The sequence below is a fragment of the Gracilinanus agilis genome, chromosome 2, assembly GCF_016433145.1.
Source record: "Gracilinanus agilis isolate LMUSP501 chromosome 2, AgileGrace, whole genome shotgun sequence".
NCBI classification, from domain to species: Eukaryota; Metazoa; Chordata; class Mammalia; order Didelphimorphia; family Didelphidae; genus Gracilinanus; species Gracilinanus agilis.
The window spans coordinates 301764021-301790980 of record NC_058131.1 but is presented as its reverse complement, the minus strand read 5'-3'; the positions used below and the strand labels follow the sequence as shown (position 1 = coordinate 301790980).

Here is a 26960-nt window from a genome sequence, read left to right as displayed (position 1 = left end):
GGACTGATCCCTCTCTTAGTTTATCCCCCTTCTTCCCTTCCTTTCATCCTCTCCTTTTCTTCATGTTTCCCTATTGAATGAAATATATTTCTGTACCAAATTACTCATGTGTATACTTCCCTTCTTCCATTTTAGATGAGAGTATCACTTGTTGCACACTCCCCTCACTCCTACTTCCTTGTTGTATAAACTTCTGTTTGAATACTCCAATTATGTGAGATAGTTTCCCCCATCCTTCTCTCCCTTTTTTCTCTCTAGTGTGTATTGTTCATTCTGTTCTTTTCCATACTTCTTTTAAGATAATAAAAAAACCACTTCTCGACCCTTTGTCTAAATGCCTATGACTATGATGATTGAGTTCTGAGGGGGACACACGCATCATCTCCTCACATCACAATGTAAACAGTTTAGTGTTGTTTAGTTTCTGATGATTATTCACTCATATTACCTTTTTATGTTTCTCTGTATTTGCATTTCAAAGTGTTTATGTAAGATTGGTCTTATCATCAAAAATGCTTGAAGTCTTCTACTTGATTAGTTTCATTGTTTTTCCCTTGGAAGGATTATTTAGTTTGTTGGGGTTTTTTCCAAATCCTTACCGTCTTTCTTAGAATCAATACTAAGTACTGATTCCAAGGCAGAAGAGCAGTAAGAACTAGGTAACAGAGGTTAAAGTGACTTGCATAAGGTCACACAGCTAGGAAATATTTGAGGCTATATTTGAATTCAGGTCCTCCCAACTACAGCCCTGACACTCTATCCACTGAACTACTAGATGCTCTGATTATATTCAGCTTTGCTGGGTAAGTTATTCTTGACTATAAGTTCATATTCTTTGCCTTCTGGATTATTATATTTCAAGTTCTTTGTTCCTTGATAGTGGTGGTTACTAAATCATGTGTGATTTTGCTTGTGGCTCCTTAGTATTTAAGTTTGTTCTTTCTGAGTGCTTGTAAAATTTCTTTGCACTGGAAGCTCTGGATTTGGCCTCTAATGCTCCTGTGAGTTGTCCTTTGAGAGTTTATTTCAGGAGATGGTTAGTGGATTCTGTTTCTACTTTACCCATTATTTCTAAAACATTTGGGTAGGAGTTTTTATTAATGGTTTCTTGAAATATGATGTCTATGTTTCCTTTTTATTTGTTTATTTTGATTATGGCTTTCAGGCCAATCAATGATACTTAAATTATTTCATCTTGCTCTCCTTTCCAAGGTAGTTGTTTATATTATGTGATATCTTACATTTTCTTCCCTTTTTTAGGTCTGATTTTCAGGGTGTTTGTTTTGTACTTCTTATGACAAACTTTTAATTCCCTTTTCAATTATTTCTTTATATCTCTCATTTCTTTTCCAGTTTTCTCCTCTAGTCCTCTCATTTCATTTAGCTAAAATATATATATTTTTAAAAAACTCTTTAAAAAAAAACTTTTACTTAATCTTTTTCCAGGAATTCTAGTTGAGCTTATATATAAGCTATGTTTCCCTTTGGAGGCTTTGATGATAGATGTTTCAGAGTTATTCTCTTTTTCTTTTTTATCTTATTTTTATCCTAAGAGTACCTATCATCATTAAAGGTTTTTAAAGTAGGATTCTGGTGCTGCTTTCTTGGGGTATGGAGAGTTGTATTTTTCTAGGATCTCTAGGTTAACTCCTACTAGGGTCCTAAAGATTTCAGTGCTCTCAAAGTGATCTGAGCCAAGGCACAGTTTGATCATTGCCCTTCCAATCATATTTAGAAAGATTGGCAAATTCCAGATTTGGGTTTGAGTCTGAGCAACATACCTGTCTGGACTTACAATAGACTGCTGCTGGACCCAGCGACTATCAGCCATCTAGAAATCTCTGCAGATACAGAGTGATAGAACAGCAGTCTCCTGGGATTCCTGCCCTGAAAATTCCTCTAAAAGTTTCATACTGGACTAGAAGCTGAGAACTCATACTATTCCTGGGTCAGATCTACACAGCTGTTGCTTGCTTCTGAACTTACTCTTTCCTCCATACACAACCTAAAGCCCTTGGATGCTCCAAAATCTAGAATGCTACCTCTCCGTGCAGGTTTCTTTTAGTTCACTCTAGACTTATGGTAAGAGTGCCAGATGGCATCTATTTCTACACAAGTTTAGACCCCTTTGTGCTGGACTTGGGAACTCTTCTTGTGCTAGAGTACAGCTTCTACCTGCATTAAAAATGGCTGTTATTGGCTAGACTGCATTCCTAGTACCTACATATCTCTCTGGCTTTGTCCCTATGCTAATTTGGGCTGAAAAAAATGATTTACTGTGCTTTTTGTTTTGTTTTGTTCTCCTCTTGCTTTTTATTTTCAGATTAGGATTCATTCTAATGCATTTTCTATATTTCTTTGGAGGTGTAAGGTAGAACTTGACCATACACCTTCCTGCTATTATACCATTTTGACTCCATCTCTTAATGGCAGTTCTGACATCAATAGCATATGCTCCAAAGAGTGCTAGATTTGTAATCAAAGACTCTAGGTTAGAATCTAGGTTCTGCTACTAACATAGTTCAAATAGGCAAGTTACTTAATCTTTCTGAGTTGTAATTTTCTCAAATGTAAAATTCCAGGAGCTGGAATAGACAACTTTGATGGTCCTTTCTAAATCAAGAGTTATGAGCCTATGATCTTTCTTTGCTCCTTCCTTACCTTGCAATTGCGAAGAAGGGCTCTAGCTATACAAAGAAGTTGCCTTTCCCCAACCGAGAAGTTTCCACCATTTTCCACAACTTCAGCTAGCAGTTTTTCTGGGAATTTTGAGATCTGCCACACAAAGATACAAGTGTTACTCTGAGCACCACCCCCAGAAAGAAGAGCAGAGGCAGACTCTACCTCATCCATCCTTTACTTATACATTCATTGCCATCTGGACATAGTTTGGTTTGTCCTCAAAGCATCTTCCAGAAAGGCAGTGTAAGTTAGACCATAGCAACCCCTCTCAAGTCTTCCAAAGAACAGTCCATTTGTTAAAAATAAAATAAAATAAAAAGATTTTGGTGTTTGTAGTTACTCACTGTCTTAGTCAAGCAAGTTCTTTCCAAAGCTTGCCAGATTTGCTCATCAGTATACTTTTCAAAAGGGTCTAAGTTGAACCTGCCATATGACAAAGAGATACTTTTTCAACAATATCAGTAAAGCATGATAAGGAAAACCAGGCAGCTAATGTTGGGTCCATTTGTACCCTTATCTCAAAGGTGGTTCATTTGTTCATGCGGCTTACCCAATACTATAAACATTTTCCTGAGGGAAGTCAGCATAATCTAGTGAAAAGAGCACTAGAATGGGGCAGTTAGGCGTCTCAGCAGATACAGTCAGGAAGTCCTGGGTTCACATTTGAATTCAGATATTTCCTAGTTATGTTGAACCTAGGTAAGTCATTTTAATCCCCAGCTGCCTAGCCCTTACCTCTTTTCTGCCTTGGAACTGTGCTTAATATTGATTCTAAGAGAGAAGGTAAGGATATCAGTCATTCTGGATATCATTCACTAGCCTCATAGGGAGTCAGGTGTTTTAACTTATAAATGGTGAAGGAAGGAAGGAAGGAAGGAAGGAAGGAAGGAAGGAAGGAAGGAAGGAAGGAAGGAAGGAAGGAAGGAAGGAAGGAAGGAAGGAAGGAAGGAACTGGACTGGGAAATCTGGGTTATAGACCTGGCTTTTCCTTTTTCTGAAATTAAGTTTCTTCCCCTGTAAAACAGGGGGAAGGATGATGAACTAGATTAGTGATGGCAAACCTATGGCACAGGTGCCAAAGATAGCACACAATGCACTCTCTGTGGTTATTCAACCACCCTCCCCACCCCCCAAGAGTTCATTATCAGAAAAGCAGAGGGTCTCAGGTAGAGCTGCTCCCCTCCCCCTCTCCATCTTACCAGATGACATTTTTTCACATGCCCCGCCCCTACACTCAGCAGCCAATGGGAGCACACAGGGGGCAAGGTGGGAGGTTCACAGACAACAGAGCTGGAGGGGAGCAGAGTGCTTGGACCACTCCCCTCTCCCTCTCTACACTCACTGAGGACATTCCTCACTTCACCTGCCCCTCTGCCCAGCTGCCCAGTTGGAGTGCTTTCTCCCTCCCCTGTGTGAAGTAAGGGGAGGCATGCATACCCAGCATGTGGGAGGGGAGAGGCATGGCATATGGTCTCTGTGGGAGGGGGAGGGGGCTGGCACAGCACTCAGTCTGGGAAGTGGGATGGGGATGGGGCCCGGCATGCCATTTCTAAAAGGTTTACCAGCACTGGACTAGATGCCTCTTATGGTCGTGCCCTTTACATTTCTGAAGGGCAAAAAATGTTTTCCTTTTTGCCCATGTATCTCTAGCATTTATATATAGTGCTTGGTACATATTAAGTGCTGAACAAAGGCTTGCTGCATTAGACCAAATTCTAGCTCTGCTGCTTCAGGGTTTAGTGAGCATGGGGCAGCTCTTGCCTTATCGTGCCCGATAGCAGAACAGGATCCTGAGGGATGACTGACAGCTTAGAGCGCAGATCCTCTAAGCCAAGGCTACAGATGTCAATATCATCAATGAAGATACTGCCAGCAGCAGGCTCGACCAGCCGGAATAAAGCCACTGCTAAGGAGGACTTTCCTGTAGGAGTGAGGAGTAAAATTATCATGTTATCACTTCATACTGAAGTCCATCATTGGCTCTTGTTGGAAATCCAAATCCCACACAGTGACCTAGTTAACCACTTCCACAGGGAAACTTTACTGAACTACTCATTGTATATGGGGGGACCAGTAGGTAGAGACTATTTGTTTCATTGAATCTGTATGAGCCCAGGGTTTTGAGTCAACAAATAGTTAATTCAGTTAAAAAGAACAAAATTATCTACAGCATATGTGATATCATCCTAAGCAAGGGTGGAGAGTTCAAATTTGAGTAAGGCAGGGTTCCTGCCCTCATGGCATTAGGAGGGTAGAAAGTACTTTGAATAACTAGTCAAGAAGAAAAACAGCAAGATCTACAGTGGAGAAAAAACTGGACTAAAAGGCAGACCAAAAAGGACCCAGATTTTGGTCCTGGCTCTGCTCCTTACAAGCCATGTAACCTTGGTCAAGTAATATTCCCTCTCTGACCCTCAAGTCCCTTTCATCTCTCATGTTTGTGAACTCTATGGAATAAGGAAAGAAAGTAAGAAGAAATAACAAAAGGGGGTCCAACAGGTGCTGACTTTTACCCCCTGAATATCTGCAGATTCACAAAGGACATGGGCAAAAGGGTGGCCAAGGGATCCCTCACCAGAGCCTGTTCTTCCCACGATGCCCACCACTTCTTGGCTGTGAAAGGTCAGGTTGATGTCATTGAGAACTATTGGTGAATTGTCTCTGTATTTCATCTGATAATTCTTGAAGGTTATTTGCCCTTGCTGTGGCCACCCTGGAGGGCAGCTCACCCCTCTGATGTGTAAAGGGGCCTCAGGAACAGCCAGCTTTATTTTTTAAAAGAAAAAGAAAGTGATTATTATAACTCCTTTCTCCCAAACCTTAGGGTGGTAGCCTCTGGTCAAATGTTAACAAGCTATGATTTAGGTAGTGCTAAAATATTCCTTTGTACCCTTCACCTCTCCCCAACTATTTCTAGTAATAGCCTGAAATCTCCACAATTAAAAATCATTCAAGGGGCAGCTAGATGGCTCAGTAGATTGAGAGCCAGGTCCTGGGTTCAAATCTGACCTGAGATACTTCCTAGCTGTGTGACCCTGGGCAAGTCACTTAACCCCCCATTGCCTAGCCCTTACTGCTCTTCTGCCTTAGAACCAATACATAGTATTGATTCTAAGATGGAAGGTAAGGGTTTTTAAAAAATCATTCATTGCGGCATTTTAACTGGTCAAAGGTCTGGTCAAGGATATACCTGGAAGGATAACACATTGGCCTATTTGAATAGATCACTTTATTGGATTTAATCTGTCTCCAGACAATTAGTATGACTGAAAGAATTGCATTTTAATGGTAGGGGGGGAAATACAAGAATGAGACTAAATGAAAATTTGTAGAACTGTAGGCTGCCCTGGGTTGTTGGGAGCATTATGCACAGGGCATTGGGATGGGGAAGGTTGGAGCAAAGAGAGATGGTCAGGTACCAAAGATTACTTTTACCTCCTTTTATAAATAAATGTAAGTTGATTGACTTTTTTAAAAGATCATATAGCAGTTCTCTACGCTGAATCATCCTACCTTCACATATTGGAGCATCCTCTCAGCAGAAGTAAACCTGGCTTCTGTTTCTGAACCCAACCTGACACAAGCTTGAAAATTTGAAGCCAACTGGAATCAACAAGAAATGCCATACTGTAAGTATAAGTCTTTCCTTATCCCATACAGGTAGGGATGAGATATTCTACCACTCCCAATTCCTAAAGGAGAATCATGGGATTTCAGAAATAAAAAGGACCCAGAGGTCATATATTCCAATTCCCTCATTTTACAGATTAGAAAAATAGAGTCCCAAGATGATGGTGACCTCACAATTGCATAGGTTGTAAAAAAAAACAGAACTGAGAATCAGTTGTTCTTTTCATTTTTTTTCACATTAAATTAAGGTCCCCAGATTAAAAGGAATAAAAGGCTTCATGGCAGAGGTAGAGCAGTTCTGAAGGGCAGGTAAAATAGGAAGAGGCAGAAGGTTTGACAGCCTCCTCCAGAATGAGTGAAAGACTCCGGATCATGGGCACTCTCTTGGAATAGCAGGGAGCTCTGGCCAGCTAATGTGGGGAACAACACAAGATTTATGGGAAGAAGTATTTATATGCATGTCATATTGGCAGGCACCTACATGCCTATGAATGTACACATCCAGAAGATGGGTATCTGTGTAAGTGTGAGTATGTATAATGTATATGTAGTTGTGTGGTTATGAGTACAGGTGTGTGAATGTCAGTCTATGTAGTGTCTATACAGGAGTGTGTGTTGTATCTGTCTGGTGCCTTTTCTGTATATGCTCTAAAGCTGATAGATCTGGGAGCACAGGGCAGAGTGGAACGTGAATGCATGAGGACACTGAGTTCTTTTACCTCTTAAAGTAAAATAGATCTCAGAGAAAACAAACTCCAAGCCAACTGGAGAAAAAGCACCTCACACTTTAGAGAAGAGTTAATGAATTACCCTCTCAAGGGCAGAGGTAACTTTGTGTTCCCTGGGACAAGCCAGAGCTCTCTGCTCCATCCTCAACAAACAGACCCCCAATTGGAAAGCTTATGTCTTGAACATACAGGGGGGGAGCACTCATCCTTACAGCTCAGAGCCTTCTTTATCTCTTCTAGAGGAGTCTCCTCCTGCCTTTGAACTATGCTCTCATTGCAGTTCACATAAGAAAAATATTGTCAGGTATAGCCCCAGGCAACTCTCTAAACCTATCAGTTGTAAAGAAGGTTGTTGCTGTTCCTTTGTTCAATTATGTCCCCCTCTTCATGACCCCTTGGACCATAGAACACCAATACTCATCATGAGGTTTTCTTGACAAAGATACTGGAGTGGTTTGCCATTTCCTTCTCCAGTGGATTTAGGCAAACAGAAGGCACCAAGCAACACTGATAAGAATGTCTTTCTCTGGGTGTTTCCTCTACCAATGAAGTCCTAGGTTCAATTGCTATTGACAGGTCTTGGGAGAGAAATTCTGTACCCTATCCTCTACACCCACCCCAGGAGGACTACAGACTTCTCTATTGTTGTAATCCAGAGATGATGGTGGCCAGGATGCCGAGAAGCCTGAAGACCCTGCCAACTGAAAATAAATTCAAAGAACCAGAGATGAACAAAAGAGAAGCCGTTGTAAAAGGGAACAAAGACCAGACACAGACTGCCTTCATATCCGAAGGGCTATCAACTGGAAGGAGGATTTGACTTGAGCAACCTGGTCTCCAGGCACAGGATCAGTAAAAAGAGGGGAAAGTAGAAGAAAGAAGATTTGGCTTCCTAGCTGTGTGACAACCCCCTTTGCCTACGCCTTACTGCTCTTCTGCCTTGGAACCAACACACAGTATTGATTCTAAGATGGAAGGTAAGTGGGGAAAAAAGCGAGAGAGAGAGAGAGAGAGAGAGAGAGAGAGAGAGAGAGAGAGAGAGAGAGAGAGAGAGAGAGAGAGAGAGAGAGAATATAACAAGGATAATTGTAGAGTAGTATTGTTATAGAAATAATTAGATAATCTCTAAGGGCCCATCTATCACTAAGATTCTTTGAGTCTATGTACAAATTGCACAAGTGCTGAGGTCGATAATGGACCTGGAGTCAGAAAGACTTGTATTCAGATCCAGCCTCAGACACTTACTAGCTGTGACCCTGGGAAAATCACTCGACCACCTCTGTCTGCCTTAGTTTTCTCATATGTAAAAAGGGGATAATATCACCTACCTCTCAGGGTTGTTTTAAAGATAAAATAAGATAATATTTGTAAAACATTCTGCAAACTTTAAAGCACTATAGAAATGGTAGGCATTATAAAAGAGACCCAAAGAAATCAGAACAAAAAGCAAAAGAATTATAGAGTGGGAAATTGGAAATTAAAAGGAAGTTTGTATTATGTAACATTTTAGAGAAAGCACTTGCTGTGAATCAGGATATCAGTCTCTCTCTGTATCCTTTGCTGGTTCTTCATCCATATCATACCCCCTAATCTTAGGTGTATGCCTGGGCTATCTCCTCTCTCTTTACACTCTCCCACTTGGTCTCTTCATAATTCCCAGCTGTTGAGTTACTACCTCTGTGCAGATGACTCCCAAATCTGTCCATATTGTTCAGTCCCTTCTAAGCTTTCATCCTATATCATCACCAACTCCTGATTAGACATTTCAAACTGGATGCCCCATAGACATTTCAAACTCAAAAGAACTCATCTCCCTCTCCTCCTGTCCACCCATAAACCTATTCTTCTACCCTTCCCTGCCTCCCCCCATGTAGTCTCCCAGGTTCACAGGCTTAGAATATTATCATTGATTTCACTCCATATATCCAAACAGCCAGATCTTGCTGTTTCTACCCTTTTTCATTTATTACTTTCTTTCTAACCACACAGCCACCACCTTTGCTTAGGTCCTCCTTACCTCTTACCTAAACTAGCACAATAGCCCCTAATGGGCTTCCTTGCCTCAAGCCTCTCCTCATTTCAGTCTATCCTCTATACCAGCAGCCCAAGTAATCTTTAAGAGAAGGTTTGACCTTGTCACTCGCTTACTCAAGAAACTTCAGTGTGGCTCCTATTGCTTCTAGGATCAAATATGAACTATTTTTTTTATACATCTTCATGACTTTTCCCCAAACTACATTTCCAACCTCATTACATATTATTCCCATTCTTACACTCCTTGGTGCAGCCAGCCTGGTTTTCTTGTTATTCCTTCAGATGCTTCATTTCCCATCTCTGTCCTTTTGCACTGGCCACTGCCCATGCCTAAAATATACTCACCCCTCACTTTAAGGTCAGAGTCTTTGACTTCCTTCAAGATACAGCTACATGAAGCCTTCCCTGATTTTCCTCCCTGTCCCCCACCCTCCAGCTACTGGTGCTTTTCTTCTCCAAACCATTTTGCATGTATTATATATAATCATATGTGTATGTTTTTCTTAATAGAATAAAAATGCCTCAAGGACAGAATTTATTCCATTGTTTTTGTCTTTGTATCCTCAACAATTAACACAGTGTCTGGTACACAATATTCACTTCATAAATGTTTGTGATTAATGTTTGATCAATTTTTTAAATTAAGATATACTCATGTGTGGAAATCCAGGAACTAGAGGAAGAGGATCATGACAGAAAGCATCTGGGTAAAGATCAATAGAAGCAGAAACAGAAGCAATATTATTACTGGACTGCCCTGCAGACCAATTGGGTAAAAAAAAAAAAGGAACTGGTAAAGAATTCAGGTTATAAGTCATACATCTGAGAAGAAGTCATGATATAGAAAGGGAACCTTAGTTTCATCTTTCAGAACTCTTTGCCAACTGTAGAATATTTAATAATGTTTTACCTTGCCTTAATGAAAAGTTTTTTCCTTCAAAAAAAGTATAAAACCCAAAGAGATAATAAGGAAAAAGACTTGTACAAAAATATTTATAGCTGCACTTTTTGTGGTGGCAAAAACTGGAAAATGGGGGTATGTCCTTCAATTGGGGAATGGCTGAACAAATTGTGGTATCTGTTGATGATGGAATACTATTGTGCTAAAAGGAATAATGAACTGGAGGAATTCCATGTGAACTGGAATGACCTCCAGGAATTGATGCAGATTGAAAGGACCAGAACCAGGAGAACACTGTACACAGAGACTGATACACTGTGGCAAAATCGAATGTAATGGGCTTCTGTACTAGCAACAATGCAATAATCCAGGACAATCCTGAGGGATTTATGAGAAAGAACACTATCCACATCCAGAGAAAGAACTGTGGAAATAGAAACACAGAAGAAAAACAACTCCTTGATCACATGTTTCAATGGGGTTATGATTGGTGATGTAGATGCTAAGTGATCACCCCAGTGCAACTATTAATAATATGGAAATAGGTATTGATCAATAATGACACATGTAAAACCCAGTGGAATTGCTTACTGGCTACAAGGGGGGGGGAGGATGGGAGGGAAAGAATATGATTCATATAACCATGGAAAAATATTCTAAATTAAATAAATTAATAGATAAACTTAATTTTAAATATATGAATAGAAGATGGAGGAAAGGGAAGGAAATGGTCATAGAAGATTAATCCCAAAAGTATGGTACAGTTCCTATAAGGAAAAGATCTGGCATACTAAAACTAAGAATAAGTTAAGGCTGACCAGGAAAGGTAAGAAAAACAAAAAGTTTCTTAAACATGTGTGACACTGGGCAAGTCACTTAACCCCTTGATTTTCTGTCTTAAGAGTTATTACTAAGAAGGGGGAGAGAGAGAAAGAGACAGACAGACAGACAGACAGAGAGACAGAGACAGACAGACAGAGACAGAGAGAGAAAGAGCCAGACAGACAGACAGGCAGTCAGAGACAGAGACAGAGAGAAAGAGACAGACAGACAGACAGAGACAGAGAGACAGAGAGACAGAGACAGAGAGAGAGAAAGACACAGAGAAAGACACAGAGACAGAGACAGAGAGAGGATACCAGGGATGAAGGTGCTGCTCAGGGAGGATGAGACTGACTAATGGATAACAGAGAGAAAGAAAGTAGAACTGCTTTACTCTTATTTATCCTGTTTCTCTGCCAAGGAAAAATGATCTTTGGAATGGAAAGGGTAGAACAGAAAAGAGCTGACAGGGAATGAATAGGAAAGATAAGTAGGGAGATAGTGAGAGATCACCTCACTCCTTAGGATAAGGCCCAGATGAATTATATCTTTGGGCAAAAGAGCAGGCAGATGTGGTTGTTGAGAACCACTATCAGTGTTCTTTGATAGGTCTTAGAGAAGAGGAAGCATACTTCAGGACATGAGGAGAAAAGTATCACCTAGTTTCAAAAGAATAAAGGTGGAAGACAGTGAAGGCTGCAAAGTTTGTGTCCATTAACTTCTATTCCTGGCAAAATTCCAGGGCATATTATTAATGGAATGGCTAGTAAACATCAATAAAGGGAAGTAGTGTCATAAAAAGCCAGTATGACTTCATCAAGAAGAGGTCATGCCAGACTAATCTTATTGCTTTTTGTGACAGGTTTTTAGACTCAACCTGGATGCTTCATTTAATGCTGTTAACCATCTTCTCCCACACATTCATCTCTTTGAGTTTTTGAGGCATTACTCTCCTGGTTCACCACCTACCCATCTAACCACTCTTTCTTTTCAGTCTCCTTTACTGGCTCATATCATGCTGCCTGAGTGTAATTCATTCCAAGGTTCTGTGCTAGGCCTTCTCCTCTGCCTCTGTGTTCTCTTTTTTGGTAACCACATCAGCTCCAATGGGTTTACATCTGACCCTCACATCCATATATCCAGCCTCCGTCTCACTCCTGAACTTTAGTGTCATATCAGCCTTCAAATCAGATGTTTTGGAAACATCTCAAATCCAACATGTCCAAAATCGAACTCCTTATCTCCCCTGCCTACAACCTTTAAAACTTTTCCCTTTGTCAAAGGTACAATCATTCTTCCATTCTCTCAATGTTATCCCTTATTCTGTATCGGCTACCAAAACTTGCCATTTCTACCACCACAACATCTCTTACATCTTACCTCTTCTCTGCATTCACACTGTTACCATTTTAGTTCAAGCTCTTATAAGCCAGGGCCTGGCTTATTGCATCAGGCTCCTAATGGATCAGACTGGCTCAAGTCTTTCTTATTGCAATTCATCCTACTCACCATCACAAAGTATTTTTTTAATTGCTTATATGACGGTTTGACTCCCTTAATTAATCTACTCCAGTAGCTTCCTATTCTGATTCCTTTGTGATAAAATATGAGTTCTTCTTTTTCATATTCTTTTTAAATCCTCATTTTCTGTCTTAGAATCAATACTAACTATTGGTTCTAAGGCCTAAGAGTGGTAAGAGCTAGGCAATGGGGGTTAAGTGACTTGACCAGGGTCACGCAGCTAGGAAGTATCTGAGGCCAGACTTGAACCCAGGACCTCCTATCTCTGAGCCTCTATCCACTGAGTCACCTAGCTACCGCCTCCCCTTTCTTTAGTTTTTTAAGTCTTTCACAGCCTTGTCCCAGTCTATGTTTCCAACGTCATTGTGCATTTACTTTCCCTCCTACATTCTTCAATACAGACAAAACTAGTCATCTCTTTGTTATCCGTGCATAACACTACATCTTCCAACTCTAAACCTTTGTACTGGCCATCTCATGTGACTGGAATGCCCTACTTATTTCTGTTTCACAGAATCTCTTCTTTATGATGCAGTTCAAGGGGGTAGCTATGTAGCTCAATGGATAGAGAGCCAAGCCTAGAGAAGGGAGGTCCTGGGTTCAAACTGGGCCTCACAGACTTCTTAGCTATGTGACCTGGGTAAGTCCCCCATTGCCTAGCCCTTACTGCTTTTCTGCCTTAGAACAAGTACACAGCACTGATTCTAAGACAGAAGGTAAGGGTGGTTTTTTATAATTGTATTAAATTTTATCAAATTTAATTTGGTATTGAATTTTATTTTTCCCCAGAGTTACATGTAAAAACAGTTTCTAATATTTTTCAAAAAACCTTGTCTTGAATTCTCTCCCTCTTCCCCAGGCCTTACCTCCCTTGAGATGGTATGCAATCTCATATAGATTTTACTTGTGCAATAATGTAAAACATTTTCCCAAATTAATCAGAAGGTAAGGGTTTAAAAAAATGCAGCTCAAATCAATTGTACAAAAAATCAAGCCATTCCCCAACCGATAAATGGGCAAGGGACATGAATAGGCAATTCTCAGATAAAGAAATCAAAACTATCAATAAGCACGTGAAAGTGTTCTAAATCTCTTATAATTAGAGAAATGCAAATCAAAACAACTCCAAGGTACCACCTCATGCCTAGCAGATTGGCTAACAAAGGAAAGTAATAAAGGTTGGAGGGGATGTGACAAAATAGGGACAATGATGCATTGCTGGTAGAGTTGTGAATTGATCCAACCATTCTAGAAGGCAATTTGGAATTATGCTCAAAGGACTTTAGAAGACTGCCTAGGGGGAAGCTGGGTAGCCAGGCCTAGAGACAGGAGGTCCTAGGTTCAAAATCTGACCTCAGACACTTCCCAGCTATGTGACCTTGGGCAAGTCACTTAACCCCCATTGCCTAGCCCTTACCACTCTTCTGCTTTGGAGCCAATACACAGTATTGACTCCAAGGTGGAAGGTAAGGGTTTTAATTTAAAAAAAAAAAAAAGACTGCCTATCCTTTGAGCCAACCATACCACTGCTGGGTTTGTACCCCAAAGAGATAATAAGGAAAAAGACTTGTACAAAAATATTTATAGCCACACTCTTTGTGGTGGTAAAAAACTGGAAAACAAAGGGATGCCCTTTGATTGGGGAATGGCTAAACAAATTGTGGTATCTGTTGGGGAAGGAATACTGTTATGCTCAAGGAATAATGAACTGGAGGAATTCCATGCGAACTGGAATGACCCCCAGGAATTGATGCAGAGTGAAAGGAGCAGAGCCAGAAGGACATTGTACACAGAGACTGATACACTGTGGTACAATCGATGTAATGGATTTCTCTACTAGCAGCAATGCAATAATCCAAAACATTTCTGAGGGACCTATGAGAAAGAACACTATCCACATACAGAGAAAGAACTGTGGAAGTAGAAACACAGAAGAAAAACAACTGCTTGAACACATAGGTCAATGGGGACATGATTGGAGATGCAGACTCAGTCTAAACTATCACCCTAGTGCAAATATCAATAATATGGAAATAGGTCTTGATCAATGACACATGTGGAATTGTGCATTGACTATGGGAGGGGGGTGGGAGGAGAGGAGGGAAAGAATATGAATCATGTAACCATGGAAGATTTTTCATAATTAATCAATAAAATAAAAATAATTTTTAAAAAATGCAGCCCAAGCACCATCTTCTGCATGAAACCTCTCCTTATTCCCTCACCTACCATTGCTCTCCTTCCCAAAAAAACATATATTTAATGACTTTTTATGTATTTGTATTTATTCTCTTGATATTTGTAGTATATGGAGTTATATATGTACTTCTTGTCTTTTCCTTTAGAATGTAAACTGCTCAAAGACAGGGACTGGTTTTCATTTTTGTCTTTCTTTCCTTAGCACCCAGCCCAGTGTTTGGCATGTAGTAAAAACTTAACAAATTAAAGGTGTTTGGTTAAATCTGTATTACAAACCCAAAGAGAAGTCTTTAATGGGTTTAATATCAATTTGGAAAAGTTCTTTGTCTTCTGTTTGGGGCTCTTTGCTATTTAACATTTTTACCAGTGATTTGGATAAAAACGTAGATGTGTTTATGAAATGTGTAGGTGACAAGAGCAGTCAGAATCTAAAAATCAATAGGCTAGAACACTGAGCCAAACATCAAGAGTTCTAGATTTATATTTAAAACAAACACAGACGTTCGAATTCAAATCCTGACACTTAACATCTATGTGACCTTAGACAAGTCATTTAATCTCTCTTGAATTCAGTTTCTCATTTGTAAAATGAAGGAAATGGACCACATAGAATTTAAATCCTTTCCAGGTCTAAACCTATGATCCAATGAGCCATCTAATCTAAAGAGATAAAATTTAAAGGTGAAAGATATAAAGACTTATATTTGAGTTCAAAACTCCAATTTCATATGGAAAAGTATGGTTACATAGCAATTCATGTGAAAAAGGTCTGGGGGCTCTAGTTGAACTAGAACTTAATTTGTTCAACTGTTTGACATGGCAACCCAAAATATCAGTGTAATTTTAGACTAAATGAAGGGAGGTCATGTCTAGTATTTGCATATCAAGTATTCCTGGTGTCACATTTAAGAAAGGGCACTAGTAAGCTTTAGGACATACAAAGGAGGTGTAGGGGAGAGTAAAACTGGAACAGAAAGCCTTTGTATCATGCCATAGGAGTATTATTTGAAGAACTGGTTTGAAGGATTATTTGAAGGATGTAGTTATTTGGCCTCGGTAAGTCTCAAGCAAAAGGAGCTTTTCAAGAAGAGGCAAAGTAGAATGGGAATGCATAAAAGGAGACTCTTTCAGAGGTGGGTTGAACTAGGTGGCCACTGAGGTCCCTGCTGATGCTGAGATTCAGTAATTCTATGAAACAACTTGGGGTGCTTCTTTTTCTCCAGAGTAAGAGTCCTTTAAATAGTCACAGCAATAAACACCAGAAATATAGGGGTGGTTTAATATGAGGAAAACTGCATGCATAATTGATAATAACAAAAGTAATAAAAATATGACTGTATCAATAGATGCAGAAAAAAAGCCTTTGACAAAATACAATTGATTCCTATTAAGAACACTGAAAAATAAATGGATTTTTTTCCTAAAATGATATGAAGCATCCACCTAACACCATCAGCAAGTGTTATTTTTAATATAGAGAAGCTATAAGCCTCCCCAATAAGATCAGGAGTGAAACAAGAATGTCCATTATTATCAATATTATTTAACATAGTATTAGAAATGCTAGCAATAGTAATAAGGAAAAAAAGAAACCGAAGAAATCAGAATGGACAAAGACATAATAAAGCAATCTCTGTTTGCAGATGACATGATGGTATATGTGGAAAATTCTAGATATTAAACTAAAAAGTTAGTTGGAACTATCAATAATGTTAGCAAAATAGCAGCATATAAATAAACCAATATAAATCATCAACATTTTTACATATCACTAACAAAGACATGAAAGAAGAAATAGAGATATTCCATTTAAAATAATCACAGATAGAATAAAATGCCTGGGAATATACCTGCCAAAACAAACCCAGAAACTACATGAGAATAATTATAAAGCACTTTTTACATAAATTAAGTCATATCTAAGTCATTGGAGAACTATCCATTGTCATGAATGGGCAGAGCCAATATCACTCAAATGGAAATCCTACTTAAACTTATTCAATGCCATCCCAATTAAATTACCAAAAAATTATTTCATTGAGTTAGAAAAAATAAAATCATTTGGAAGAACAAAAGATCAAGAATATCAAAAGAATTAATGAAAAATATAAAGGAAGGAGGTCTATCAGTACCAGATTTTAAATTGTATTTTAAAGCAGTAATTATCAAAACTATCTGGTACTGGCTAAGAAATAGAAAGGTAGATCAGTGGTGGAACAGATCAGACATACAACAAACAGCAGTAAAAGATTATAATAACCTTGTAGCATAGATCCAAGTTCAAATCACCATTTAGTAAAATCTGTTGGGACAACTAGAAAGTAGTTTGGTAGAAACTAGGTATAGACCAATATCTTATTCCATTCACCAAGATAAGATCAAAATGGATACATGATCTATACATAAAAAGAGATATTATAGACAAATTGGAAGAACATGGAACATATTACCTATCATTTATGGAAAGAAGAGGACTGTGTCAGTTAATAAAAGATGGAGAGCATTGTGAAATATAAAAGGGATAATTGTGAGTTTAAATTGAAAGGGTCTTGTACAAAGAAAACAAATGTTACCAAGATTAGAAGGAAAGCAAAAATTGGGGATGGCATGGTGGCATTATAAGCAACTTCTCAAATAGAGGTCTCATATCTAAAATATATAGAGAATTTTGCAAATTTATAAGAATAGAAATCATCCCCCAATTGATAAATGGGCAAAAGATATGGACAATTTTTAGATGGAGAAATCAAAGCCATAAATAGGTAAGTGAAAAATGTTCCAACTCACCAGTGATCAAAGAAATTTACAAGCCAAAACAATTCTGGGATATCATTTCATACACATCAGATTGGTTAAAATGACAAATGTTGAAGGGGATGTGGTAAAATGGAGACCCTAATGCACTTTGGTGGAGCTATGAACTGATCCAACCATTTTGGAGAGCAATTTAGAATTAAACATTAAACTCAAAGAGTTATAAAATTGTATATACATATAATTGTGCATATATATAAAACTCTTAGAAGCAGGGTCTGTTTCCCAAGGAGATCAAGGGAAAAGTAAAATAATCCATAAGTTCCAAAATATAGCAACTTTCTTTGTGGTGGTAAACAATTGGAAATTGAAGGAATGTCCATCAATTGAAGAATGGTTAAACAGATTGTGTATATGATTGTGATGGGATATTATTGTACCTAAGAAGCAATGAGCACGTTAATTTTTTTTAAAAAGCTTGGAAAGAACTACTCGGGATAATAAATGGTGAAATGAGTAGAACCCAGAGAATATTATACACAGTTAAATAATTAATACTGGAAGAATAAATTGTGTATGTTACCTCCAGATAATGAACTAAAAGGGAAAACATGAAAAATTCTATTTGTATGAACATGTCTGTCTCCCAGATGATACCTTCTGTGATGCAAGAATGGTCGGGAGGAACTGGGACACTTATGGATTCTTTTAATAAACCAAATAAATAAACAAAAATCCAGAAGGAAAAATAGACAAGCAGGAAAACTTTGAAAATTTTGTATGGGATTTATTATGTAGCAATGAAGAAAAGTAAGCTAAAGATGTAAGAAATTTGTGATTTCATTTATGTATAATCTTCTTTTCTTTGTAAATGAAAATGCCTGTTTTATTTGACTTTGTAAAATTTGGAATTAAAAACATAAAATAAAATGTCAGGAAATATAAAATTAGTCACAGCACAATTTCCCTTTTTAGAGTAAGAAAATGTTGAAACTTGGTTAAAACATCAGTAAATACTTCACAGCCATAATTTCAAGGCTATGATTTTTCAGATGGATGATTACTAGTCCATTATTTATCAGTGCACAAATAACAAGGAGCTTTATATCCCTATCGTTTTAAACATGAGAGTCTAGGGCCATGTTGGTGAACCTATGGCATGCATGCCAGAGCAGACTGCTCCCTTCCCCCTCTCCATGTGTGTCTGAGGGCATTTCTCACATGACCTGCCCCTCTGCCTAGCAGTCAAATGGAAACACTTCCACCCTCCCCTGTCAGGCTCACATGCAGAGTGAGAGTTGCAGTTTGGGCACTCCACCACTGGTCTAGGGTAACTGTTTAGGTATGTCATAGGAGTAGAGAGAGGCAGAGTTCTGGACTCCATCATCCTTACTCCTTGCCTATCCACCACCACTTAAAGTAAGCCGTTGCCATCAAGAATAACAAAAGCATCTGTGATAGTGATCCTCCCCTTGAACAGAATTCAGAGGTTGGTGAAAGATAGTGTCAGCTGTTTAAGACAAGAACACTAATACATCATGCCCACAGAACAAATGATCGCAGCTAATAGAGAGAAGCCTTTCTCAGACTTGAAGCTTTGTTGCCTTCCTTGGTAATCTACCTACAGCCATTTGACTGGGAGACTTGCCCTTTCAGAATCCTCCTCACTACCCCTGCCCCAAATATTGTGATTTCTTTCTGTCCCTAATTCAGTTTTAGATGCTATCTCACACCCCTGGCCTTTCAGTCCCACCAATCCATATTTCCCATTTATTGATCTTTGCTTGATTATGTCCATACTATATCAGCAGGAACTTTCTGCCTTTGATGCTTTTCACACAACCCCTCAACACACATGATATCAAGCAGTACAAAGGAACAAGATAAGTCCAAGTCCATAATGAATCTCACCCCTAGACATAGCAGGCACAGAGCCAAGGAGAACAATCTATTACCATGCTCACCTGCAGGACATAGCTCATGGCCATGGCTTTATAGGAATAACTTAAAGAAGAAGGACTCAGAACCACAAACAAGGACACTGCTAGGGTCATCAAGTTGGTTAGGAGCTCCAGTCTCAATGAGATCCAACGTGTTGAAGATACAAACAGCATTATATAGTTACAGAGGTTGTCTGTGAGCCTTCTGAATCTAGAATGAGATAGAGGTATTGTGGGAGTAATAATCATGCAAATCAAATCCATCTCCAATGTTCTTCTGTGATGCCACCTCCAGCTCACAGCTCAAGCCCTCCCACCTCTGTTTGCCAAACCACAGCCCTCCCCTCCCTTGGCATACTGTTTAAGATACATCTCTATCATGAAGCCTTTCCAGAAAAGCCACCCAGTCTTTACTCATCCAGGCATTAACTTCACACTCATATGTGTATAACAAGCATTTTGTTATCTGGCAGTTAAGCAACCAGATATTCTGGTTAGGGAAGTATGTGGGGTGGTAGGAAAAGCACTGCCCTTGAAATCAGGAGACCAAGATCTCAGGATCAAAGTTTTAAAACTGGAAAAAGCTTCAGAGATCATTTAGTCTAACACTCATTTTACAGATAAGGAAAGATAAGACAAAGATTGCCCAAAAGCCATCTAATTGGATAATCCTAACTGACAAATGAGGAACTAACATCTAGGAGAGTTAAATAATTTACCAAGTCACATAGATAATAAGCATCAGGAGTAGAATTTGTGTCTATCTTCTGGCTACAAAGTTGATGCCCTTTCCATTCCATTCCAATTCAAGACTCAGCTTCATAGCCTTTACTATGTGACTATTGATTAACTTCAGTTTCTTAATTTGTTAAACAGGGGTCAATAATACTTGCATAGTTCACCTGTGGCTGTAAGGAAAGTGTTTTATAAAACTTCAAGTATTATATATAAATGTGAATTTGTATTGATTTCTAAATATTGGTCAATTGAGAAATAATCATACATACCACAGTTTGGTTATCCTTTTTCAGCGAATGAGAAGATCATAAAATATTCTTAGTCTATAACTATGATTAACATCTTTTCTTCATTATTATGGGCATCAAGTATCATTATATTTAGGTATGTGGTTAAGAGTGAATTCTGGTTTATAGATTGCCACTTGAGAAATCATTAGTATGTTTTGTATATCTGGATCTGGATATGAATCTGTCTTGTGTTTCTGTGTTTTATATTACCTTTAGCATCATTGCATTGTGGATTCTTTGAGATCAAGGATTGTATTACTTCTTTTCTTTGAGAAGTCCTAAGGGACCCAGCATATCTTTGTATATACTGGACACTCATTCAGTGATTATAACCAACCCAAGTAGTAGTGAAAAAACTGAAAATTTGAAAATAATGGCATAGAGTAGAAGGATAGGGGTCAACTCTATAGGGGTGGGAGGAATGTTTTTATTTAGTGGAATTTTTATTCTTGTTATTTTATCAATTTTTATATCAAATTTTTGATATCAAATAATATAAAATTATTTTATCAGGTACTTTTTAAACATACTACATTCTCACAATGAATTGTACAACAATGACATTGACTGCCCCATGAAGTACTGAGTTCTTCATCACTAGACCTGTTCTGCAAGAAGCAAGAGGAACTTATTTCAGAGATGTTATAGAGGGGGAATTCATCTAACAGGGAAGGATCAGATTGGACAATTTCTGAGGTCCCTTCTAGCTCTTAAAATCTGTAATTCTAGATATGAATAAAATGACACTTGCTTCAATACTTCAAAAGATCCCAGATTTCCTCACTGTGGGATATTCCTCCACTGTTGCCATTTTCCCTCTTCCAAAAATGATCATGAGTTGGTGTGGTCAAAAACCTTATCCACTGGAAGCCAACCCCCTGAATTGTGAACCTTTCTAAATGTGGCCCTGATGATACTCTGATGATAGATCCAGTAGACAAAAGACCCTTTATTCAAAATGTTTACAGCTCAAGAGAACCTGCCAGAACTTATGTTCTTCTGGAATAAATGGCCTAACCCAGGGGCAAATTTATACTATGACAAGGCATTAAAGGAGGATATCAGTAGAAGAATCTTTTTTCTTGGTCCAGAGCTAATTGCATTGATGTAAGGAACTCTAGGTGAGGAGTTCCCCCCACCCAACATACATGCACACCCCAGTGCATATTAATAGCTATTCTGATACTAACTCTTCAATAGTTACCTAAGACACTAGGAGATTAAACGACTTTTCTAGGGTCACACAGCTAACAGGTTCATAGGCAGGGCTTGAACTCAAGTCACTTTGATCCCATTGGCTTTCTAACCAATAATAGATCTGGAGGTAAGGCTATGTCTGTCTCTACCGTTCTCTCCCCCAACTCTATTTCTCAGGTCCAAGAACAAATCAATAGTTACTTACTCCTGGATGTAGTCATTGGTTTTCCCATATACATGTATAGAGCTCAGACCATGCAGAGAGGTAAGGACATGAGAAAAGTATGGAGATCTGCTATAGTTCTCTAGCCTCTTGATCACATTGATGGTCTTCTTGAAAGCCCTAAAAAATAAGAAGGGTCAGTTACATATTTTTCTATACTTATGATGTTCCCAGGCAAACCATGGCTGGTTTAGTTGGCACAATAGCTCCATTAGCATTCATCTCATTCCAGCCCCTTCATTCATTCAAATATTTATTGAGCACCTGTCATGTGTAAATCATTATGTCTTAGTGTGTGTAAAGATGCATAGTTTAGATAAAACATAGTGAGGGGCACACAATGGACAGCGCACCAGGCATGGAGTCCAGAGGACCTAAGTTCAAATCTGAACTCAGACACTTCCTAGATATGTGACCCTAGGCAAATCACTTAACCCTGTTTGCCTAGCCCTTACCCTTCTGTCTTAGAGTTGTTACTAAGACAGCAAGCAAAGATTTTTTAAAGACTAGACATAGACTCTGCCCTTATGAAGATGACAGTGTAACAGGAGATAGAACACAATCATTGCTAACATACATTGTGAAAGAGGCACAAAAAAAGAGTCATGTGAACTCAGAGAGAAATCATTATAATCAAAGCAATCAGAGAAAGCTACATGAAGAAAGTAGAATTTAAGTTGGACTTTAAGTGATAGGGAGGAATTCAAAAGATGAAAATAAGGGACAGTATGCTAGACACAACGGAACAGTTGAAAAAAAGGCACAGAAGCAAGGGGAGGGAAAGGGACATGCAGGAAGCAGAAAGCAATGCAGGATGGAAGGGATTAATATGAGAGAAGACAGATGGATTATGGTGGGTCTTAAATGTCAGACAAAGGGATTGAGAGGCAGGATGACATAGTGGAAAGCACCATGTCTTTAGAGGTGTTGAGTTGGAATTCCAGCTCTCCTACATAATTCGTGTGTGACTTTGGACAAGTACCTTTAGTTTCTATTCCGCTTTCTCCTCTATAAAGTAAGGGATTTGGGCAAGATGACCTGGCTAGGTCTAAGTGCCATGAGGCTTGTACCAAGGTGAGATAAAGTAATAAGGCACTGAAATTTATCGAGCAGAAAAATGAGATGAACAAATCTGTTCATAGGAAAGACAATGAGAGAAAAGAGTTAAAGTTGCTTATGGAACTTCTACTAGGAGATTATGAACCTAGAACTCACAAGAGTAGTCAGGACTAAAGATGAATTTGTAAATCATCTGCATAGAAGTGTTAGCTAAAACTCAACTACAGAAAGGAATGAAATTGCCCAAAATGAAAGCATAGAGAAGGAAGAAAGCCAAGAACAGACCCCTGAGGAACATCCATATTAAAGAATCGGGAAGATGAGAGAAGGCAAGAACGGTTAAAGAAACAGGAGATCCAAGAAAGACCGGCATTTCTGAAGCCAAAGAAGAAACGGGAACCAGTAGGAAGAAGTGTTCAACAGTATCAAAGGCTACCAAGAAAAAAAACAGAATGAAGAACAAAAGAGAGATCATTTGATTTTGTGATTAGGAGATCGCTGGTAACCTCAGAAAGAGAAGTTTCTATAGAATGGTGAGGGTGGAAGACTAATTTCCAAGAACTAAAGAAAGAATAGGAGGGAGAGAACAAAAAATAAATAGTGAATTGAAAGTGATGGATTTAAGCAGCTTTTTACAATAAATTTAGCAATGAAGTGGAGGAGAGAGAGATAGGCCGGTAGGTGGATAAGATAGAAGGGCAATACTTTTAAGGTCTGGAGTGACCCAGACTTGTTTTTAGGCAAATAGGAAGGGGAAAATGAAGAGGAAAACTGAAGATATTTGAGAGTGGGATGGCTGCTGAAACAAGGTCCTGGCATGGATAGAAGAGAATGGCATCAGGGGTACAAGTAGAGTTAATCTAATGAGATATGTCTTCTTTTATGGCCAGAGGGGAAGAGAGAGTGGGTGATGCCAATGCTGATGATCCTTCATTTGAGGAATGAAGAAGTGGGGCTGAAAAAGCTTATGACAGATGGCCCCAATCTTTTCACTGAAGTAGGAGGTTAGCTCATCCGCTATAACGGTGGGAGGTGGAGGAGGAATTAAGATTGAAGGAAGAAAAGGAAAGGTTTAGAATAGATGCTATGGAGCATAAGATGAGCCAATAAAGGTAGATTAAATGGGCTTTCAAGAAGTAGTGAGGGAACACAGATTGTTGTGCAACAAACCTGCAGTAGCTGACATTGGTTTTATGATTTTTTTATTTTTTTTTTTTTAGTGATGCTCAGCAGCCCTAGGGTCAGTATAGAGAAATCAAATGGTGGGGATTGACCAGGGAGTTTTTGGGCTTTATTGATTTTACAGAGGAGGAAACTGAAGCCCAGAGGAATAAAATAATTTGCCTGAGGATAGATACAGGGTAGTAAGGGACAAGTCTAGAGCCATAGTGCTTCGAGTCTCTGTTCAGTACTTTCGCAAACACTTCACACAGATTCTCATAAGAGTTTAACTTTAAGTTTTAGTTTTAAAACTTAAAACTTAAACCCAATATGCTAAATTGAAAATATAATGAAATAATAACATTAAAGGTCAAAGTTATGCTAGGGAAACATGAGCCTGGCTCTGAGTGAGCTGCTACCACGGAAAGGAGAGGGAGCATATCCAGACACAAGTGCATTCTCCTCCACTACCAACCTGAGCCCATTGCCCTTAAGTCTGGCTCCCACTCTTCCCACATATTTAATGAAGGCCCTTAACCTATCTGATCCATTCTTCCCTCTGATTCCATGTTTCTATTTGTAGCACCCATTTATTTTATCTCCCATGTTTATAACTTGGAGTTTCCTTTGCCTTTGTTGTTTCCCTCGCCAGTTCAAATGATGGCAAGGCCCCATCAGTTCTATCTCTGCCACATTTTCACACCCATCTCCTCCTCTTGTCTTCCCATTATCACGATCTTAGTACAAGCTTTCATGAACACCCACCAGAATTAATACTCTAACAAACTTCTGGCAAGTCTTCCTACCTCTCTACACATTCTTTTCTCTAATATATCCCTCATCCCACAAATAGAATAATATTCCTTATACATATGTCTCATCATCTCACGATACTGTTCAAAAAACTTCAGTGACTCTCTATCTCCTCCTCAATAAAACTCATGTCCATTTGTCTTTCATCCAAGGCCTAACACAATCTAGTGTCACTTTTTCAGTCTTCTTTCTTATCCTTCACGTGTTCTGTGTTAAAACTGGATGACTCTCTGCTCCTCCTGACGTCCCTTAATAATTTGTTCTGCAACTTTCTAATGCATTTAACATGTAATATGTTTTACAGCTGTTTGTCTTATCACTCTACTAGACTCTAAGATCTGTGAAAGCAAAATAAGTATTTTTATCTAAATCTTATATCTCCCTTTTTATCTAGCATAGTGCTCTGCACACAGCCCTTAAAAGCATATTTTTGATTGACTTAATGAATGACTAGAGCACTATGATACAAACACAGGTAATGATCATTTGTAGTTGTTCAGTTGTTTTTCAGTTATGTCTAACTCTCCATGACCCCATTTGGTGTTTTCTTGGCAAAGACACTGGAGTGGTTTTTCATTTTGTTCTCCAGCTTATTTTGTAGATGAAGAAACTAAGACAAACAAGGTGAAGCAATTTACCTGGAGTTGAATAACTACTAAATATCTAAAGTAAGATTTTAACTCAGTAAGATAAGTCTTTCTAACAATAGGCCTGGCACTTAATCCACTGTGCCACCTAAATACCCAATGATAACAGAAGATATATTCCATAAGTACATTAGATATTGGACCCATGGCATATCACTGTCTGGTATATATCCATAAAATTTTGTTATTTTCTAGTTTTTATTGAAATGCCAAAAAAATAAACCTTATATTGTCATAGTATTTGGGGGGGGGGGGGAGGCTTAGTATTTGAAGATAGATCCCAGCCCTCAGTTTGACCAAGTGGATCTACCCAACCTGCTAGGTATGGGATGGACAGGAAAGGACTATTGGCCAGGAAAATTTTATCAATTTCTGATGTGAAGTAAATGTAATACCATGCAGTGGATGGAATTTTTTTTGGAGTAAATAGAAGGAGCTTTCTTCCAAAAAGATATCCTGACTATCTAACTGTACTTATTGTATTCAATATGTACCATTTCATATGCCTAGAGTATTTACCTCTTCCTTTTGATATCCTATTCTTCCTTCCAAACTCACTCCTCTATAAGCCTTCTTTAATCCAATAACTGGAGGTAATCAATCTTTCTTTTTATGGGCCTTAAAAGAGATGTCAAACTCAAATAGAAACAGATTTCTACAGGCTGCATATTGACTTAGAAAACCATAAATTAATATTATTTAGGTTTTATTGTATTTGTTTATTTTGTTAAACATTTCCCAGTTACATTTTAATATGGTTCTCAATGGAGTTCTACCTGCCCATGTGACCTGCAGCTAAGAGTTTGACATCTCTGCTTTAGAATCATAGATTTGAAGCTGTAAGTAGTCCTACCCCTTCATTTCACAAGATGAGGAAATTGAGGTCCAAAGAGGTTATGGCTTGCCTTAAGGTTACCCAAGTAGCAAGAAGTAGGCTGGGATTTAAACCTCAGTCAAACTCCCAAATCCAGTATTCTTTCTACTACATCATATTACTATTTGGCATTTATCTGCAAAATTCTTTTATTTTCTGACTTTTGTTGAAATCTCAAAAAAGAAAGCTCATAATTTTTATGTTCACCTTAAGAAAAGGAGCTATTAAAATTAGGCCTTTGCCAAACTACAATCCGTTGCCTTCATTCCCTGCTTATCATTTCACCCTTCTTCTCATTCCCAAAATCACTGGCCTTGGTTCCTTTGAATTTCACTTATGTTTTAGCCTCTGGTGTTATTATTTCTATTCCTCTGTTATCTCTAATAATAGATTTTAAGCTCCTTGAGGGCAGGCAGTATGTTTTATTGCTCCTCAAATCTCTCTTATTGCTTGATAAATGACCCCCATACAGATGTTTCACTCAGTTATTTATTGAATTGGAACAGGACCCAAACACTTAGAGGTGAATGAGGACCCTAGGAGAATGAGACCACTGCAGTAAAGTTTAGTTCCAGAACGTCTCTTCCCCATAGAGAATGCATCTTTCTTCAGTAATTCAGACTCCTTCCAGAATATGTCTTCTAGCTTAGTAGTTCTCAAGAGTGCATGGAATTATTGAAAGAGGTCCTCAAATCCATCTGTGCTCAGAGCCTTGCCATTTGGATTTTTTCTTAGCTCCAACATATT

At 38.6% G+C, this 26960-nt stretch overlaps 1 protein-coding gene across 1 annotated transcript in view; it reads right to left on the bottom strand.

Moving 5' to 3' along the window:
* ABCC11 (ATP binding cassette subfamily C member 11) overlaps positions 1–26960 on the bottom strand; it is a 77562-nt gene that overhangs the window by 3003 nt on the left and 47599 nt on the right. The window contains exons 21-27 of the mRNA XM_044659727.1: positions 21642–21779; positions 19236–19422; positions 6196–6285; positions 5258–5447; positions 4444–4603; positions 3027–3105; positions 2662–2775 (exon numbers count right to left, since the gene is read on the bottom strand). Of these exons, the coding sequence (XP_044515662.1) occupies positions 2662–2775; positions 3027–3105; positions 4444–4603; positions 5258–5447; positions 6196–6285; positions 19236–19422; positions 21642–21779 (958 nt within the window). The remainder of the gene's footprint in view (positions 1–2661; positions 2776–3026; positions 3106–4443; positions 4604–5257; positions 5448–6195; positions 6286–19235; positions 19423–21641; positions 21780–26960) is intronic.